Source organism: Tachypleus tridentatus, chromosome 6 (genome assembly GCF_004210375.1).
Source record: "Tachypleus tridentatus isolate NWPU-2018 chromosome 6, ASM421037v1, whole genome shotgun sequence".
In the NCBI taxonomy this organism is placed as follows: Eukaryota; Metazoa; Arthropoda; class Merostomata; order Xiphosura; family Limulidae; genus Tachypleus; species Tachypleus tridentatus.
The window spans coordinates 78,841,424-78,863,419 of record NC_134830.1 but is presented as its reverse complement, the minus strand read 5'-3'; the positions used below and the strand labels follow the sequence as shown (position 1 = coordinate 78,863,419).

General features: G+C 32.0%; 1 protein-coding gene across 7 annotated transcripts in view; it reads right to left on the bottom strand.

Annotated features, from left to right (window-relative positions):
* The window catches only part of LOC143252873 (tudor domain-containing protein 7B-like), a 107,057-nt gene extending 85,322 nt beyond the window's left edge, over positions 1-21,735 (bottom strand). For 2 of the 7 annotated variants that reach the window (XR_013029222.1, XM_076505668.1), the window contains exons 1-4: positions 21,349-21,685; positions 14,902-15,020; positions 7,732-7,837; positions 3,688-3,802 (exon numbers count right to left, since the gene is read on the bottom strand). Coding sequence is in view for 6 of the 7 variants with exons in the window: in XM_076505668.1 (XP_076361783.1) it covers positions 3,688-3,802; positions 7,732-7,837; positions 14,902-15,004 (324 nt within the window). In the remaining variant the exon portion in view is untranslated. Of the gene's footprint in view, positions 1-3,687; positions 3,803-7,731; positions 7,838-14,901; positions 15,021-18,614; positions 18,634-20,853; positions 21,083-21,348 lie in introns of those variants that run through there. The other 5 variants (XM_076505671.1, XM_076505669.1, XM_076505670.1 and 2 more) reach the window with 5 other exon arrangements.
* Positions 21,736-21,996: the final 261 nt, after the last annotated feature.

Below are 21,996 nucleotides of genomic sequence, written 5' to 3'. Positions count from 1 at the left end.
GCAGAGATGCAAACTATTTCAAATGACTGAGCTTAATGATTGTAGACATAGCCTTTTTACAGTTTTAGTCCTGTTAGGTTTGCCAGAAATAAGACAATCTGGTGAACGAGGTCTCTTTTTTTCTTCTTGTGAACAATCACGTTGGTGTTTCTATGCTGCTTAGAAAACGAGAAATACCCATCTACGCGATCGTTAATTGGCTGACAAGCACTGATGACGTAACTATGGTTTCCCCCACGTATCTAGCATGGAGAAGCACTGTACTCAAACTATTGGTAGACGTTGGAGATACAAATATTTTTTTTTATTATTTCAAGCACAAACATGATTATTGCAAGTAGCCATTTGGACTATATCTTTTAGTTATGATAAAAAAAAGATTATTTGTATCTCACTAGAAATTCTCTTTTCACCCCTTTTCAAGCCCTGAGGGAACAACTTATCACTTTATTGTATAGGCCTATATAATATATAATAATTTGGGAGTTGAAACAAGTCGTAATATTTGTCTGTATGAGTGTATAGTCGTAATGTATACACCAAAATCGTGACGACTACGCTCAAATCAATATGGTTGGCATCTCTGGATCAGCAACTTCCTGGCCATCAGAGGAAATTCGAACATGGAGTAGAAGCATACTGCCAACTGACCTTAATCTTGTCCCATATGACTTTGGAACTGGTGGTAGTTGTGTATTTAATCCAAGACTCTTTTTGGCTTTGACATCTGACCTGCTGAAAAGCAATGCACTTTAAAAGTGTGGAACACCTACAAAACATATCCCAGGCCTGTATTTTAGTCTTGCAGGCCAAGAGGAAGACAGGATTTTACCATGGACAAAGATATCATGAAAAACAGGTAAAGTTTTAGGAATATACTGAACAGCTGTCTGGATAATACAATCAGTCACTGCTGCCATGCAGTCATCTATCAATGACATATAGACAACAGCAGGACCAAGATCTGAGAATAAAAAAAAAAAGCAGTGGCAGAGGGCCAGTTAGTCTAGTCCAACTTCCATTGAGACATGCAGGTTGGGTGGCACTGACCACAGCCAGTCTCTGTAAAATTTATAGGAAAATGATCACTGCCCTGTGGGACACTGACAACTCTCCAAGAAATGTGAAGGGGAACAGAGAGAGATTAATAGCAGCTAAAGACTGACCAAATGCATGAAAATAAGTACAATAACTAGTATTGAAGAAAGTGGTATCAATGAAGTAATTTAGGATTTTCTGGGTATTCAACTGCATATGTAAAAACCTAAAAACAAAATTGTTTAACATTCTCCATGTGTGAAATTTCTTAAACAGATATAATTTTTATTCCGTAAAACTACATTTTATCTGTTACTTTCTCTAAACCAATTATGCAGAAACAGTTACTGACTTTTTGACCACTATATTAAAATACAAAATAAATCTAAATTATCCTATTCTTCTTCCTAAAATGAGTGCAAATCGTAACTGAAAACTAGAATTGTTTATCCTAAGTTCTGATTTTTATATTAGTTCCTTTAATAACAATTAATAAAAAATATACATGAAAAACAACAATAATAATACTTACTGTGGCCATTTGTTTTCTTCTGTCAATTGATGATCAAGTTTAAGCCTACTTTTTTCATTAAACATATGTATTGATGGTATTAAGACACTAAATAATTCTTATTTATTTACTTAATGCACATTAGAACACAGAATAATAACACATGCACAAAGCAAACAGTGTCCATTATAATTTAATCCTTTCTCCCTGATACCCTTAACAACAAAGTTTTAGTGTTTTATATTAAAATTTTTATTAAGCTACTTTTTATGTTGCATCAGTTAGCATAGCACAAAATCTTAGCTAACAATTCATATTTGAACAGTATACAAATTTTAAGTTTCTAATTGTACATCGAAATATTAAAAAAAAAACTCCTGAATTCTCTCTAGTATGACACACGACATTTTTTCAAGACATCTTTTCCGACTATTTTTACTCTTTCAAAAGGTGGTGGAAAAGTAAACTTAAAATTGAAGGTTATAAAAAATTATAGTTTGTCTGAGCAATAATGATGATTCTATATTGAGGAATTTGTATTGTTAAAGAGCTATCAACAGAAAACCACATGCTTCCTGCCATATCCTCTCTTTAAGGATATTAATAGTTCTCTCATTTTTAATTAGATATTATATATCTCAGAGAAACTCTAATATGACATACTGCATAACAATGCATTCTGAATACTAAGGAACTTAACCAGCTTGGATGAATTTGTAACATCTCTTATCCCATAATTAGAAAGTCACAACAATAGTCAGAGCTAGGGGAACTTGTTTACTTTTTGCAGGTTATAAATTTATGTTATAATGTATGTTATTTTGTGTATTATTTAATTAAATAAAAATTATTTAGTGCATCACTATATGTTAGTATAAAAAGAAGGCATAAATGTCCTTGACAATTGACAGCAAGAAAAAAAGGTTGGGTAAGTTCTTTATTTCATATTTTTCAAGTTTATTGCTCATTTATTATAGATGTAATTAAATGGTAAAAATAAGGATATTTTTAGATTAGTTAAGATTAGATTAGGTCAATAAATAATAATAATAAAGTTGTTTCAAGAGTACAAAGAGTTCTTGTGGTTGGTCAAATTGACTAAGCCCAAGTTAAATACTTAAGTCCTTTCTCAGTCACAAGTTTTTTCACACCTAAAGGTGTTTTTGATCAAATAAGACTTTTTTGTCCATAGACACCAACAAACCACAGCATGTAAGAGTGAAACTCGATTGTAACCAACATGATCTTTAGGACTGCAACCCTGTTATTTGGAATAAACTTATACTTTACAGAACCAACTAGATTCTTTAAAATATATGGTGATAATCTTTCCTTTCTAAAACAATATTGATAACATACTTTTTATTTGCACCATGAAAATCAAATTGTCAGTTTTTTTGTTATCACCCACACACATTTGGGGCAGCATTATCAAGCATCATTATTTATGCTAATTATTTAAGCTAATATCATGTAAACGTACATATTCATTAATTTAAAAACTTCTATAAAATTCAGCTCGTGTGCTTAAAAGATAGTACTGAATAAATAACCTTACAACAATATAATTCTCTCAAAAACTCAAACTAGAATCTTCTAATAAAAGTGGTTGTTGATGAATAACTCTCCACATGATTTATATTTAGTCCAAATATGATATTTAGTTGTAGGTTGTAAAGACCTATTAGTGTACTAATTTAATATATGAAGCAAGTGTACAGTGCAACACATCTACTAAATATGTACAATAGTTTCAATTACCACAGTCCAAGTTACAGAAACTGGAATATTGTTAAACTATCACTCCTGTTAGTAACACACAGTGTGTCCTGCATGGGGAAGATCCAGAGAACAAATGTCAATTTGTATACTATAGGATTTATTTAAATGTTTTCTTATAAAATTAGAAATTAAAATTTATATTACACAATATTAAAATCTGATTTATGAATTAAATTTTAATACCATGTTTATTCATATACATTTATAATAAAGTTTATAATAAATAAAGTTTATTTACATTTTGAATACAACTCTGTAAAATGTTGCAACATGCACAATTTGACATACTTGAAGCAAGAGGGTTAACCTATGGGAGTTTAAGAAAACCTTAATTCAAGAATATAAAAACAATAAACCTGTGGTTTGTTCAAGCTTTTAGTTTTTGAAGATTTTTGACGAGCCACAAGATTTTCAAGGTGCTGTGTTGAAGCAACTGAAACAGCCTGAAACATACAGTCACCTGACGGTGTCCTAAAAAAGTATATATACATACACTTTATTTTCAAACCACAGATCACAAAAACATTTGTATTTACAGTTAAACAAGTTATAACTATTCTACATGTCTTTGTAAATTAACAAAACAAAAAAATCAAAACAAAATTTCATAGTTGAACAACTAACACTATTTATGAGGATTACTTCAATCTATTATTGAAACAAGCTGCAATTCACCTATAACACTATGTAACAAAATGTTTACTTTTTCTTGTTCCTGGGCAGAAAGTCTTATTTCTCAATTGCTTATGCCTAAACTAAATGGAGAAGACCTATTTTCTCTTCAAACTTTGCTTTTGTGACCTGGGTAATGAAATTTTCTAATTTACCCATTTTCCAGAACATTCCAGGTAGCTTCAGTGCTAAGTAGCTGATAGAGAATTTTCTTGAACTTACAAGAATTTTCAAGAATGTTGTAGAACTTATGAGAATTTTCAAGAATGTTGTAGAACTTATGAGAATTTTCAAGAACCTTTTAAAATTTTCTAGAACTATCCATAGCAATATATATATTGCTATATACACAGGGATTCACCACTCACCACTTCAGTTCAGTTCTAGCTGCCTAATTGAACATACAGACCTATCTGATTTTATCAGAGATGGCATCAAGAAGCTGCAAGCATTCTCCAGATGCATTCTGCTATGTATGTGGCCAATGTATCAAGAAAAAAGCAAAAAGGTACTCTGTGACAGCATCTGTTAAAATGTATGAAGCCTACAAAGCATATTTCAGCATGTCTGTCAGGGATCAAGACAAACCCCAGGCACTTCATTTTACCTGTGAGCACTCCAAAAAAACTAGAAGGTAAGATGGACAATTTTTGCTTGCTTGAATAGTAAGATTTTATATTACACAAATTTTAGACCTTTTAAAATTTAAATATCCTTTTCCTTTTTAAATTTCCAATAGTATAGAAAAAATATCACAAAATATTTTGCATGAACCTTTTACACATTAGTTGTGGATGAAATAAATTTATTCTTTATAATAATTTTATTTAACTCTTTCACAGGATGGTACAGAGAGGAAAAGAGAGCCATGAAGTTCCCTATTCCAAGAATTTGGTGTGAACCCACTGACCACTCCAGAAATTGCTACTTCTGCATGGTGGACCCTTCTAAATATCGGGCTGGCAAGAATATTTCTGCTATCATGTACCCGAACCTTCCATCATCCATTGCCCCAGTGCCACACTGCCCTGAGCTCACTGTACCCACTCTGCCAGAGAGAGAGCAGCCATCCTCATTAGAGAGCAGCCAATCAGAAGAGAAGGTAGACGTTTAAGATCCAGATTACAATTTTAGAGGTGCAGTTCGTGAGAGAAACCCATACTACTCCAACCAAAGAGATCTCAATGACTTGATCAGAGCTTTTGATCTAACAAAGTCAAATGCTGAGCTTTTGACATCCAGGCTCAATGAGTGGGATTTGTTAGATGAAAGTGTGCAAGTCAAAAGTCATAGGAAGTGTCACAGACATTTTTCAAGCTTCCACACTCGTCAAGATGGGCTGTGCTTCTGCCACAATGTATCTGCTCTGTGCAAGGCAGTTGGAATTGCCTGTAATCTGAACAAGTGGCACCTCTTCATTGATAGCTCATCCAAAAGCCTAGCTCATTCAGTGCAACTCAAAGAGGAATACAACAGCATCTAGACCTTGCTAGTAGCCTTGAAGTATGATGCATATGTTTGAAAAGTTATTGGATACCTCAAAATGATGGCATTCCTGATGGGTCTCCAAGTAGGCTTTACTAAATTTCCCTGTTATCTTTGCCTTTGGTTGATTGATTGATTGATTGATTTAGTGTTTTATGGCACAAAGCAGCGAGGCTATCTGCACCAGACATTAGGTAAAAATGTAAAAAAAAATAAATAAAAAATAAATGTAGTAATAGACATAAATGGAAATGAAGGTAAAACAAAAAGTACTTTGCCTTTGGAACAGCAGAGATACTGCAGCACACTACAACAGGAAGCACTGGCCACAACAGACCAAGTTCTCTGTGGGGAGGCACAATGTCAAGTGTGAGGCACTAGCAGACCTCCAGAAGGTGTTGTTCTCACCATTGCACAAAAAATTGGGTCTCATGAAACAACTTGTCACAGCTCTTGATAAGGAGTCTGCAGCCTCCAAGTACTTTCAAGTCTTCTTCCCTAAGTTGTCTGAGGCAAAGATCAAAGCTGGTGTCTTTGTTGGACAACAAATAAGATCCTGAGTGCATAGAATTCCCCAAGAAGCTCAGCAGGAAGGAACAAAAAGTTTGAGGCAGCTTTTTCTCAGTGGTGTGGGGGCTTCTTGGGCAATCACAAGGTGAAAATGGGTAAGGCTCTGGTGAAGAACTATGGCAAAATGGGCTGCAGGATGTCCCTGAAAGTCCATGTCCTTGATGCTCATCTTGGCAAGTTCAAGGAGAACATGGGAGCGTACTCAGAGGAGCAAGGCAAGCTCTTCCATCAACATATACTGGACTTTGAATGCCTCTACCAAGGGGCATATAACAAAAACATGATGGGAGACTATACTTGGGGGCTGATACATGAAAGTGATTTATATTACAGTTGCAAATCTTGAAAAACTACTCTTCTAAACATTTTCTATAACTTTAGTATAAATACATGTATATCTTAATTCATATGTTGTTTTATTCAGACCTTATATAAATGAAAATGTGCAAATTTGCCCACTTTTATATAGAAAATAGGTTAATTTCTAAATTTCATTATCCAGATCACAAAAGCAAAACGAAGGGAATAACGGCCATTTTCTGTACTTTTACAACATAATATACACAGTATAATAATTGATTTAATAACATTTGCATCATTGCTAAAATATAACAAAATAATTAAGAATTGCATTTGTAAAGGAAAAAAACAAATATAGAATTTACTTTTTTCCATGAAGTCCTATTATTCTTTAAGTAATAAATAATTTAAATCAAATTTTGATCCACAAGAAAAGTAAAAAATGTTGCAAGAAAAACATTTATCAATAGTGCTCAGGTAACAACTGATCATATATAAAAAAACAAATCTATGTAAAAACTATTTCTGTGATTTTAACAATTCTTCCCTCTGTTATAAAATACAAATTTCAAGATTTAATGTTCTGTAAAGTACATGAAACATGTACATTTCAATTGATCCTTATTTATATTGAAATATATCACTAAAATTGATAAATTTCTCATGCTGTGATAAAGACCAGTATAATAATAACTGAACAAAAGTTCTGCAATTTTATCACAGGATACCAATTACTATTTCATTCAAAGGACAATATATGCAATTACTTTTTATGTGTATGTAACTTTTCAGAAACTGAGTTGTGAAAGTAAAATAAGATTAAAACATTCAAGGTTACCAACAAATGTGTAATAATTAAGATGTATCAGTACTATAATTGAAATAATAAATTCATTCATGAGAAATAAAACATTCTTTTTAGTGGTAGACAATGAAATTAATTGCTAAGCTCATTTTAAGTTACATTAAACTAATCAATTACTCTCATGGGACTCAGGAATATTTGGTAAGAAATTTCAATTAATTGATTATTCTTGTGATATTCATAGGTTTGACAGTAATATGATTAATAAATTAGTTCACAAGACACTAATATTCATAGGTAATCACTTATTGAGTTAATGCTCAGCTCTAATTCCTTTCACATACTTTTCTGTGTATTGTTTTGCATCATTTCATTTTAAATACCACTGAAAAGAATGGGAAACATTTTCATTCATATGCCTCAAAAAACACATACACTAGTTTATAAATAAATCCATTATTAAAAGAGTAAAAATAAATAAATTTTCTTTTTATACTCCATACTATTACTCAAAATATCAGTATTTTTATACACAGAATTTTAATGAGTTTTAAAGAGAGATACTCACTTAACACATTGCACAACATCTGGCATATCAGTTAAGAGACTTTCTAAAGTTGGATATCCTAGTTCTTTATATGGAATAGGTTCTCTAGCAACAAACTTATAATCGTCTAAAAAATGGAAACAGAGAATGTACTTTAAAAAAAAACCAAAAAAAACAGTGTTTTAACAATTACTTTAAAACACAAGACTATAACAGCATATGTGTTTGTGTTTTCCCCACAATTTTGGCAAACATAAGTGCTGTTACAGGTAGTAATAAACAAAAATGTGACAAAAGCTTTGATTTACAAATACAATAACACAAATTTCACAATTACTATTCTACAAAAAAATATGTTCACATGTTAATTAACACTGTATGCATATGGAACTAAAAGTACTTAACTAGTTTTTAAGTTTTATAATACTATTTAAACATATAGAACATAACTTTACACTTCATTTTTTTCAAAATTTGTCTTTGTCCTGTCTCAGATTTTTCTCTTTTCTTTTGGTTAAAATTGTTATACTCACCTGTTATACATTCAGTGTCTGATCTGTGTACAAACCTTAACTGTTTTACATTCCATCTCAAGTCACTTTTTCCTAATGTATTTGCAAAAATCAATAATCAGCACTATGATATTTAGGATATAATTATCCAACTATTCGACATCCTCTAGGACATCTCTTTACCTAACAGCACCTAGCAATCATATTTACTCCACTAGGAATGCACAACATGCAGTGGCAAAACTAGAGGGTGCAGGCAGTTCAATGCATCAGGATTAATAAATTAATTTTATGCACAATAAACACAAAACCATATATTTACTTTTCAATGTATATTCCAAAATTAAATATTTTTCAAATTGAAATTATTTTAAAATACCATTACATTTTCAGTAACTTCATTGTACTGCCATTTTGTTTTTCTATATAAGAGGATTTCCTGACACAGTTCATGAAGTAACACTTATTCCTGGATCTGATTCTACAGATTGGACCACAACACTAGGTGTGGTGTTGTCATCCAAAAATTTTTAAAGTCTGTGGAATCACTGAAAAATATCTGTACCACCACAGTTGATGAAATTATTTCTTATATAGTACTTTTTGTAATAATACTCATTCATAACTGAAACAATTCTTGCTCTGTATTTATTATATAGACAGAAGTTACAGTTTGCAATTACCTATTGTGAGTAGGTATAACCAGTGAACTTAACTGCACTAGCTAATAGCATATTTAAATTTTTTGATAGCAAGTTTAAACTACAAAACATGTTACAGCATACTATTGTCAGAATGATTTGTGAAAATACATGAATAACTTATGAAGACATTAATAACTAAATGCTCTATGACTAGGTTCGCTGCAATGTAGACTTATATAATAATAAACTGATAAAATGAAAATAAACCTCTTATTTATCCAAGATGATTTTTCTTAATTGTAAATGCCATGATCTGTTCAACACTGGTTTTGTTACATCAAAAGTATACCAGAATTTACTACTGAGTGGCCTATTTGTATAAAAACAAACCTGCAAGTCTCTATTGACAATTTACTTCTAGATTTAGTTTTCATTCTACTAATAGTTGAGAAAAATCTTAGTTATAGCTCTGGTGTGAAGTAAACATAATAGCATTTGCAAGAATTTGAAGAGATTTGGAAACAACAGTACATTGTCCATATGCCACACTTTGCTGATTGTATTCCAAAATTCTTCAGGTTTCATCAGAGAAGAATTCACTTCAAGGTCTCCAACCTATTTTACAGCAGTTTCCAATAACTGTCAATTGTCTGAATGTCTGGTACAGCTAAATGTTTAAACAGACATCAAATTAACTAAAGATGGTACTCCTATTTCAATGGCAACCTTTAATTTTAAAGCTCTCAAAAGACAAACTAAGGAATTTAAAAACAATTTTTGAAGATTTGAAAGGTATTTTCAACTAAAAATTTCAAGCAGCTTATTCTATTACATCTTACAGAAGAGTCGAACTTTTCTACTTTTATGCCAAGATATATCATCTCCATTAGTTTAAAGTTTCTTTAATCCATGTATTTAAATGTCTTTTAATGATATTAATATAGTTGTCTTTCATATATCATTCCAAAATCGTTTTTAGAGTATACGGATGACATGAAATTGAGTTGAATAGATTGCATTCTTCAACATCTTGTTTTTTAATTCAATTTGACTTTTATTAAATGAAGTATTCTGAATAAATAACTGGTTGGAAATATCATTAAGAAGTCCTAATTTTCACACTATTATTTACTTCTAAAGGTGCTAGAAGACACACAAAATCCAAGGCAGCTAATCCATCTTGACTCTGGCTAAGCATGCATGTTTTGACACCAAGGGTCATTTGATGAAACTGGCAGATAAATTACATGTGGCAGGTGTGGGGGAGTGTTTGAACTTTAGCTGCAATTTGACATGTGTTTCAAGGGGCCACAGGAGACTAGTCAAACATCACACTAGAAGCCCTAAAGGAAAAAATTATTTGGCTTCTATAGAGGAAGTATAGCTCCATTTACAGCAGTTTTGTTTTTCCTAAAACATAAGCATTACATTTGATCACAATAAAGGTGTAGATTTTGCTCATTTTTGGAAAATAACAAAAACAACAAAAAAAGCCTGAAGAAAAATTCTGTTGATCTACAGATTATTCTGTAGGTGTGGCAACTACAGGTTGCCCCTCATCAACAATAGTCCATTTTTTCATAATCAAGTTTCTGAATGATGCCACTACCAGCCAGTTGCAACCTTAAATGCCTCTTTTGCCTAGCAGTCAAGGGTAGTGCATTGAAGCACACTGAAAATAAGTATGCATGAAAAAATGATCACTGTCAGAGATGGTCATAAATTTATCCATATTTGATACATTTCGTACAGTACCACTACTCGGATCTTGCATTCTACAAAAACATGTTAGTCCTAAATAAATAGTGGCAAGTACAGATTCTGAAGTGCATTACTTTAATAATTGAAAATCTTCTTCCTAAATAATTGAAAATATTACCACTGAAGCATAAAAGTGGTTACCAAAAAAATAAGTGAAAAGAGGAGAAAAAATTAATAAGTTACTAGACTTGTTTTTTTTTTTTTTTTTTACAAACAATGATTGTGTAGATAGAAGTGAAGTAGCAGGTTGGTTCAAGTATGTTTGAAAGTTAGTTATGGCAAAAATATTAATTGTTGTAATTAATTTAAATATTTGTAGAATCAGATATAAACAAAGAAATATAGCCAAAATACTACAAATGGATTCAATATTATTAGCTGACAGAGAACATTTTCCTGCAAATATTAAAAACAACATACTAAAACATTTAATTATACCAAAGGGATTGTAAACACCCAAAGGATTATTTCCAAGGGATATGAATCAGGATGATCGAGGTTTTTCAAATCCATTTTATTCTAAAAATTCAAATTTGGGGGATGATGTTACCTAGAATGTGGTCATGTTATTTACCATTAACATATAGTGCTTATTACATCTCATGCAGGCTTTATGCCAAATCTTAATCTTCTTTTAATGATGCTCAGGTGAATGAAATGAGCAACTGGAGATATCTGACCCATAAATCCAAAAACATGTAAGCACAATGACACATTTTGATGCTTGTTTGACAGTACAAAGATGGTATTTGAATAGTTGAGCAAAACCTTAAAAAAAAAAAAAAAAGAGAGGAAGGAAGTAAAATTTTGGAGAAATGTTTTAGAGTAGATAAATTAATACATCATTAACATTAGCTTCTTACAAGCTACCCATTAAAGACAGAGAGAGATAGTTGATAAACCTGACAATGGTAATTTTCTTTGTTATTTGACTGTTAACAAAATATGATCCTGTTCTTGCAGAGTTGATTGAAAAGAAACAAGTACAAGTCAAATATCTTTGTCCTAAAATAAAAGATAAAGTTATCATAATTGCTAAAAGCAAATTGAAAAACTACTGATGACATAAAACTACCACAGTTAGGGTTTTGTTTTTGAATTTTGTACAAAGCTACACAAGGCCTATCTGCACTAGCCGTTTCTAATTTAGCAGTGTAAGACTAAAGGAAAGGCAGCTAGTCATCACCATCCACTGCCAAGTCTTGGACTACACTTTTACCAGCAAATGGTGGGATTGGCCATCACATTATAACTCACTAGTGCAGTTGTCAATAAATATAAATACATTTCAAAAGTCAATCAAATGAGTCAAATCTTTTCATATGTCAAAATATAAATCAACTCCAATGGACTTCCTCACAACTTTGAAATCAAGGAATTGTTTACTGGATTTTGTCAAGTTTCAAAGGTGTTGACGAAACTTTTAGCAATATTTTCCCAAAATATTTGCTTGCTGATAAGGAATTATACAGTGGAGCTATAACTTTAGTTTACAAATATGAGGAAGATATTTATAAATTTCCTACTCAGTTTCTATTCTACAAATGTTGCATACCAGACCTTGAAAACATTTACACAGTTTCTTGGTTAACAATTTTAATATGTGAAAACAGTGTCATGTGTTCAAGTTTCCAAGAAGTTGTAGCTGTGGAAGCTTTATTTTTGACAATTCCTGTAACACTTGCATGTACTGAATGATTATTTTTAAAGCTAGAGCTAATAAAAATTATTTGAGAAGCAAAATGGAATAAAAATGATAAATTGATATCTTATTATTTTCTACTGAAAGTAGAACTGCCATATATAATTAATTTAAAGAAAATTATAAAAACTTCTCAAAATGAAAACAATACAAGTTGGTTTCTAATACATGGTAAGTACTAAGTATGTACTTCAATATTTTTTAAAATATTTATTAACATTATTGGTACTAGTAGAAACACCATCCTAGGTGGCTATTTGTGCTGGTAATTTATTTTTAGGCTATTCATACCTCATTGAAGAAAATTTAGAAAAAGTGAACATTTTCTTAAAGAAATTTTCTGAGAAGTATTGCAAGGTAAAACATGTTTGGATTGTGCTGATGGAAATAGATATGATTTTATATACTAAAAGTGGTACTCATTGTTGCAAAACTTTTTAGTACTTCATTTCTTTTTACAATATTTCCAAATTACATCATAAAGACACAAGTAAACCATTTTGTATTGTCTTAGAGAAAGAAGAGTTCTTGTTCTGAGTACTCTTATTTAAAACTGTGTCCTCTGATAAACAAATGGTTGTTGCACACCAGATCCAGTTAAAAACAATCAGAAGAATAGCATGAGAAGCAGGAGATAGCTAGTGCAGCATTTCATAGTGTACATCGTCAGGTCCAAATGATGTACTGCCAGACCAATGAAGGGCAAGTTTGAGTTCCACCAGTGTAAAGGGATGATTCTAGTCATAGAGACAATCAGCTCGAAAGGACAGAGGTGTTTGATCTGCCTGAGTCAAGATGACTAAGAAGGTGGAAAAAGCAGAACTGATAGATACCCGGCAAAAGCTTCCACCTAGAGTATTGGCGATACTCTGGGTATCAGCTACTTCCTAGATATCAGAGAGCAAGATTGAGAGGGGGACAGAGTGATATTGCCCACTGACCTCTCAAATCTTGTCCCAAATGACTTTGGAACTGGTGGTAGAGGATGTTTAGACACCAGAGGAGGTACACTAAAAGAACAGAACCTTCCCTGGGAGGTCTCCTCACTATGTATAGGAATCCACACCGAGGGAGCAGAGGTGTAGAGGAGATTCGTGGGACTCAGTGTGCAAACTTTGCAGAGCTGAAGCCCAAGATAGTGGGCCCAACATTTTCAAGGCAGAGACGTAATGAGAACCACAGACCAAAGACCCATAGTCCAGTTTGGATGGAACTGAGGCACAATATATATTGAGCATAAAACATTCATCTGCTCCAAGAAGTGTAAGAGAGGACATGGAGGATGTTCAATGTTCTTGTACACTTGACATGTAGCTGTTTAATGTGAGAAATGAAAGTAAGTTTATGGTCAAAGATAAACCCCAAGAACTTTGCCTCAGGAACTATGGTAAGAACAACATAACCAAGATGGAGCTTGGGATCAGGGTGTAAACCTTGTCATTTGTGAAAGTGTACAAAGTCAGTCTTTGGGAAAGAAATGGCAAAACTCTTTGTTGTGGTCCATTTCAACAAGTGATTGAAGGCAGTTTGATGCTGTCGCTCAATAAGCCTCAGGTTCAATATCCAACACGAGATGTGGATGTTGTCAACACAGAGGTCATCTGCAACTGTAAAATGAAGTTAGAGTAATAACATTGATTTTCATGCTGAAAAGTGTAGCACTCAAAAAACAACCCCAAGGGATTCCATGTTCCAGTGTAACAAAATTAGAAAGGATGGAATCCACATGGAATTGGAATTGCTTGTGATGTAAAAAAAAATTACAAATAAAAGTTCTCAAGTGGCCATACAACCTATATGAATGGAGATCCTGAAAGTCGTGTTATAAGCCTTCTAAAAATTGAAGAAACAAAATTGTCTCTTGAGGAAGGCTTCGTTGATGAGGTTTCAAGTTGAATCAGGCAGTTGACAGTGGAGTGCTGTTAACAGAACCCACAGGAGGTGGATGAGAGAAGGCTGTTTGATTCAAGTAAACTAAACAAAAAAAGTATTAACCACCTTACAAAGACAGATAGTTCAAGACAACTGGATGGTAATTAGAAGGAATCTTGGTATGCTTCCCAGGCTTAGAAAAAGGTAAGACCACAGTCTTAGCCATGGTCAATGCTAACTAACCCAAGTGCAATGGTGGAAATTGGACCAGGGTGATTAGCTCTGATTCACTTCTCTCTCTGAAAAGGAAAGCCAAAAACCTACAAAATATGTTCTGTCAATCTTTGCATAATAAAATCAACTTTAAAATATTCTGAAAGGAACATTTTTTCAAAGAGCCTGTTAAATAAAATTCTGAAATATTTTTAGTAAAAAGTGTTGAAACAGTGCACAGCATTTTAGTCCAAATAGGATGAATCATCATTCTTCAAGCAATACATAAGGACTTTCACTGCAGTAAAGAGGTGAAGAAGAGTTACTAAACGTTAAGTAACCCAGTTGATAAAGCACCAGCCTATTTATTTGTTATTTCAAGTTTAAGATTATGTTTACACAAAGGAAAATAGCCACACACAAAACCAACAACAATAAAACATTGTACCAGTTACAATTATCTACCTACCAAAGAGAAGTCACTTACTTTGTAAACTGTGAGCATAAACTCCTCCTTTAGAACTCTGAAGTACAGCACGTATTAATTTTGCCACTTCATTTCTCAAAAGTTTATTTTTTTTATCTGCCATACTTTATGACCAAGCTCTGTAAGAATAAAAAACATTTTGTCATATATAAAAAAAACTTTTTCACACACTGCGAGAGCAAACATACGAGGTCAGGGGTTTTCCATTATTTAGCTACTGGCTTCTACTTATATTACAAAGATTAATGTTGAAGGTACATATATACATACACACACACACATCTGAAATTTTAATTTCAACTAGTTAAAAACTTGTAGCAAGTACATAACAAATGTTTACTTTTAAATATGAAGCCTAATATAATAATAAAAACAGATGCAGTACTTCACACAGCTCATTTGTATAAGCAATTAACAATTTAAAACCAAAAATTGTTTCCATTACTTCTATCACTTTAATTGAAACAATTCTGTTCCTGTTTTTATGCACACAGCTCAAATCTCTTCAACTGTATATGAATATTCTTCTCTATATTTAGTGATATCAAAACTGCACCACACTAATAATACTCTACATAACATTTACTAAGTTCATAGAAATAACCTTATTCCTTTTATACTAAAAAAAAAAAAAAAATGTATAAATTATTTCTACAAGTATCAAAATATTTTTTCCCATACTGCAATTAAACATTTTTGGCAAACAGCAAATAATTACATGTATATTCTTTTATTTTATGTTCTTCTCACTAATAAGTAACACAAAATGTAAGTTGTCAAACTTTCATATAGCACATGTATTTTTATACTTCCTTTTAAAAACATGATTAACTTAAAAAACTCTCTAAACATCAAGTACCTAACCACTGCCTACTGACCTGCCAAAAATGAAAGAAAGACATCTCTAATGCTTGATGTCCCCAAAAAAACCTTTGAGAAAATATTGTTTTGCCTGCAGCTTTATTTACTTTTTTTTTAAAATATAACCACTAAGGATTTAATATCTACATGATTCAGGTTAATTTTAGTATTTAATAACAATGCTCAGGATGCAGTACACTCTAGAAAAACAAATTACCTAAAGTTGTTTTTATTTCTCAACTTTCTTTCAATAAAACAATATTTACTACTGAAATCAAATGTGTCTAGAGTAAAGGATACTGTAAGGACATTGTCTAGAACAGATGACACTTGCAGTGGTTTCAATTATGGATAAGTTTGATATGCTGACTAACATATAACACTCATCTCCAGTTATAGGAACATTAATTTATCAATTTAAATTATTTCATGGGCTGATATTAATTACATTGGACTCTTGGGTTCACTCAAAGCCAAAGCTCTGAGCTACTAATACTGCCTATTGTACAAAAAATAATTGTTGAACATTTCAGTCATGCTAAAAAATGCTCAACAATAACATACAGTAAATCAACATTTCTATTCTTTAAGTTAATCACATTAACTAAAAGGAAGGCAGCTAGTCACCACTACACACTGCAAACTCTTGGACTACTCTTACCAGTAAATAGTGGGATTGACTGTCACATTATAAAGTCCATATGGCTAAAAAGGTAGGCATGTTTGGTGTGATGGAGATTCTAACCTGCAACCCTCAGGTTACAAAATGAACACCCTAAACACCTGGCTGTGCCACACCCATTACCCCATTTAATAAAAGTCAGCAGAATAATCAACTCCTGTATTTTTTCTATCATGAAGTCAATTTTCCATCCAATTTTACTTTTTAGTGAATATCAAATGTAATTTTCTAATATTTCTTTGCTTTCTGAAAGTCATGTTAAATATTTTCATATTCTTTACACCCAACAAAAAGCCAGACTTTTAAAAGCAACTTATGTACAGAAAGAAAAATTCTTTCAAAATCAAGGTTAGAATTATCTATCTATTACATGTTAGATATTGGTGGTTTCTGAGGTTTATTGGCACAAGGAAGCATGGTGACACCATTGTCAATGACAAAATTCAATGTAAGAGGTAAACTCCCCAAGAATACACATCTAAAATGGTGCCAATATTCCCACTCATAATAATGGTATAAAAAGTAAAATGTGAGCAATTGTAACTTAAGCATCACAAAGGGACACACAGAAGACCAATGCTTAGACTAACCAAAACAAATTCCATCAATCCTTATGGAAATTAAATGGCTAAACAACAACAGTAGGTGCTGCTCTCCCAAAATCAAGTGCTAAATTTCATGAAGTCATGCCTTGATCACAGAAGCACAGTCCACAAGTTAAACAGGCAAGGTTATGACAACATGAGAGCAGACAGACTTAGCTGCAGTATCAGCAAGCTTGTTCTGGCAAATACAAATATGGCCAGGTATCCAGAAAAACTAAATGAAAATAGAAGATAGGAAATAATGAGTCAATCTTTTCAACATGAACAGGGTGAGAACTAATGTTAAGTAATTCCAAGGCCAGCAGACAGCTGAAAGAATCAGTGAAAATAGTACAGTGTACTGCTCAACTACCTGATCCAAGGCAAGAGAAATGGCACAAAAATTGGAAATGAACACAGAAACTGCAGAGGAGATCCTGTGAGCAATCACCAAGAAACAATAAACCACGGCAAAGCCCTCAAAGTCACCTGATTTTGAACAATCCATAAAAACTGAAATAGCAGAAAGGATCAAAATATGTTTGACAAAGTGAAAACAGTATTTCTAATCAGGAATATCCACATTCATCAGATGTCTCAAAGAAAAGTCACAGGTGGTGATAGTAATGAGCCATGAGCTGAGCATTGGGATCAGCAATGCCATCCAATGACAGACTTAATTAAACCAGCTTTACCTGGATACAAAAGCAAAAAGGAGGAATAATAGATCACATTCTGAAAAAGCACAGCCAAACAAGGAAGAAAGACAACATCAGGAGAAATCCTAGGGTAAGGATTGAAGCTTGGTAGTAAATTGCAAAGAAAGTTGTAAATGGTAGAAGTGAACAGAAGGTTTGTTGGTCTAAGCGTAAAAACTCTGGATTGGCAAAAAACAGAAAGGGAGAGATCTGCCCTAATGATTTCTTAGTCGAAAAATGACAAATGAGAAAATGCAGTAGAAGAACTGACTTGAGTAGTGACTGAGGAAAAAGAGTCCTCACTACATAATTGCTAACTAACTAACCCATTATGGAGTCCTATTAGGAAATGCACTACAATGCCAAACTGTAGCACTATAGTTACATCATGGCTTCAAAAGGCACTATACCCAAATATTACCTTTAGACATAACATCTATAACATCTGTTGAAAACATCTAATACTGGTAATTGGTTAGGCAAAGCCCAATAGGATTAGCTGAATAACACTGGGGTACCTACATAAGGCTATCCACCTGTAGGAATTTGAGGCCAAAGTAGTCTATCAGTGACTGATACAGCTTTTTGAATAGTAATATAGGTAATGTGCAATTATGTACATTTACAAAATACTATACGTTTTGGATAAATTACTTCTACAAGCATACATAGCAAACATGTGGATAGATGATCAAATCCCAAAGGAAGTATATGCCCCCTTATCATATAGAGAAATCTACCTTGAGGGGTGTCAACAAAGGTTATTACTGATCACTGAAAACTGATACCAACATATTTTGCAAAAGTCTAACAAACAGCCAAGTTTTTTTGTTCCACTTAAATCCCTTCTTTTACAAAAATAAAAGATTTGTTTTTTTTACTAGATACCTCTGTAAATGAATTTGGAATTATATCCTTTAAAACCTTGACAAGCTCATGACAGTCTTCTCCTCATCAGTAGCTAACAATTTCCAATATTTAGTTTTCCTAAAACTGATGCCCTGGCACTTACTACACAATTGGTTACTAAATGAAAATTGAAAGTAATAATGTTAACAATATTCCTGTGCAACAAACTTGACATATAGTGACATAATATATGGACAAAAATGGATCATATGGTCCTTTCAGGATCTCTATCTTTCAAGAAATAGTCTTCATATCCAATTTTAAATTTTTACTAAACGTTTCTCAGCATAACAAAACTGTCTAAAAAAAATATGCCTAGCAAGTCCCATTAACAAAATTTGGCTTGCAGGAACTATTTTATAAAATCAGCGACCGATACAGCTTCTTGGATAGTAATATAGGGTAAAGTGCAATTATGTACAGATACAAAATACTACAAGGTTTGCATAAATTACTTCTGCACGAATACAAATACAAGACAAATATAACTTTCATAGCTAATATGTCCTACATCTCCTAGAATATATTAGGTGTTCACTGAAATGCTTCTTGAATATGTCTTGTGCTTGAGCAACAGAATCAGTAAACTTCATGCTAGCTAAGATGTTCTCATGTTGTTGCAATATCAGTTTATATAATCACTATTCTTTGCCTTGGAATACACAAAACAAGAATTGAAAACTTACCTGGAACTTATATTTAAATACTGTAGAAGTAACATATCCAACTATCATCCACCTTGTACAATATTTCAAATATGTACATAGCTGTGCACCACCCTATATTTTTAAATTGTCAAGGAGACTAAAAATAAATTTGGGGAGAAACCAGTTCTGTTGAAATACTGTTTCCAAATGTAACTAAAAGAGCTACATTGAATTAACCAGAATGTGAATTAGTTTTATAACCAAGAGGAAAATTGTTTTGAGAAAAAAAACAACAAAAAACATCCAATTCCAAATAATTCTGATGAGTAAAATTATGAAATATAATAAGAAAAGCACAAATTTCTATTTACCTAAGATTTATTAACAATCTTTAGCCTTGTACAAGGCTAGTTATATGCACATAGAATTCTGTATACAGTTTTAGTTCCATTTTTTATAGATAGAAGAGTTATTAGAAATACTTAATTTAACTAAAGTCACTTAGTTCTGAGATGTTTATACTTTTGCTTATTTATTCATAAGAATGAGGAGGAAACTGATTCAGATTTTAAAGTTGTTAAGAAATTTATTCAACTGTTTCTGTAAGTTGAAATAAAAAGCTTCAAAACAAATTTCAATATTAAAGGTAATAGGTTTGAATTTCAGAAATCATGCTGTAGACTTATTTTCCAACAATATTTCACTACTTATAAAATTATAAAATGATTTGCTTGATGACCAAAATTGTGCCATTTCAGTTTTTAGGCACTGTTGGATATGCATGTAGTTGTATGCCCCACAACTTGAAATTAACAACAACAAAATCTGTTTACAGGTGTTGCAAACAAATAATTTTATCACCTTGACCTTTATGTTCTACAACATAAGCCAAAGAGCAATCCAACACAATTTCGAAAACCTCCACAGTTATAAACTTAGAGAAATTTGCCTGATTTTATTCTGTATACTGTTTTCCAAAAGTTGGCTGTTTCTATAACAGATGGATGTTAAAGGCTATATTTAATTTTCATTGAAGATGGTCTTTACGGTTGTTTGAATATTCAAGATGTAGCTTTTGTGAATTGACCTTCTTATCAGCTAACTTGCTTAAGTTTCAGTAACATCAAATACAAATACTCAACCTTAGAATGATGTTTTTCTAACATAATTATACCTTTCCCATTCCATTGAATCAAGTAATTTCATCCAAATGTAATACATATAATTTCTGTAAAAGTAACTCAAAACTCATCATTGGACACATTTCAGAGAACACACAGCAAAACAATTTATAATGTCATGCATAAATATCCAGAAGCTAATGCTAGTTATTTTACATGCATATTTTTAAATTAAACTGTTTTATTTGCTAAAACTTCTAAGTTTCAATTTACACAAAAAATGATGTCACCAATTTAACTTAATAATTTTTCTTATATTAATAATAATCAACCATATCAGCATTCTTAATCTATGCTAAATTATCTCTAAAACTTATTAAAACTGAAACTGCTAGTAAACTCAAATGAATAAAGGAATGCTACTGATGTTATTGCAAAAATCACACTAACCTCGCTATGAGTCAGAGAGAAAATGACACTATATTACCATTAAATTAGAACACTACTGTTACCAAGAGTTAGTATAATTACTATATCTATCACTGAGAAACACTAATTGTACTACTAGTATTAGGATCACATTCTTAATTATTTTTTTGTTACTTGCTCTTATATTTCGACAACATTTTCAATCTGATCGAAAATCTATACAACTACTACTTCCACTAGTCCCTGTATCTCTGCTTTTATTTTACTGTTCATTGGTGTTATCCTTTAGCGTAAACACCCATGATGAAGTATACATCTATACTAAACAATAACATCAGTGAACATTATGACGTAGTATGTCTAAACAATAACACGAGATACAAGACTCATATGAATAATTTTTGCCCTAAGTTTTAAGCTTAAGACTCAAGCCAGACTAAACATTCCAAAACAGTGAAATTTAAGGCTGCCTCTAAGCCTAACTGTAATGTTAAAACATAATAATAGTTATATTACGCTAACTGCTGCCTTCTTCCTTTTCGTCAGTGAAAGTTTTATTATCGTTTATGCTTAATCAAAAAATCGAAAGAATTTTAAACATTCGTACACCTAACATGAAGTATTAAATCGAAAGTCATAAGAATTAAAATTTAGTTACAAAACATTTTTATTTCTTAAAGGTAGATTTCAAATTCCACGTGTTACTTTACACCTCACTTACACTCCTGACTAGAACTTACAACTTAAAAAAATTTTAACTCTCTTCAGCACCGTACTTTATATTACTTAGCAGTATTTTTCGATGTTCTTATAAAACGTCTGCTAATAAGTGACGTAATTCGTTTCGTAGTGTGGAAAATACACGTTAGATGACAGGTAGACAAAAGTCAAATTATAAACTTATATTCGTTTAAAACTTGGCGTAAAAAGTTAAATGATTTTTATAGTGTGCTTCTGTGTAGAATTATCATATGGAAAACCTGAATAATTAAAAAATAGGTGTAATTATTAAAAGTTCTCGGTCAGAAGTAAATTATTTATATATCATATCTAATACAAACATGACAAATAACTACTTATAACCATAATAAAGATGGGTTCAAAAATGTCCAGTATTAAAAAAACAACAAAAAACAACTTTCACTTTTCTTTAGGAAAACGCTT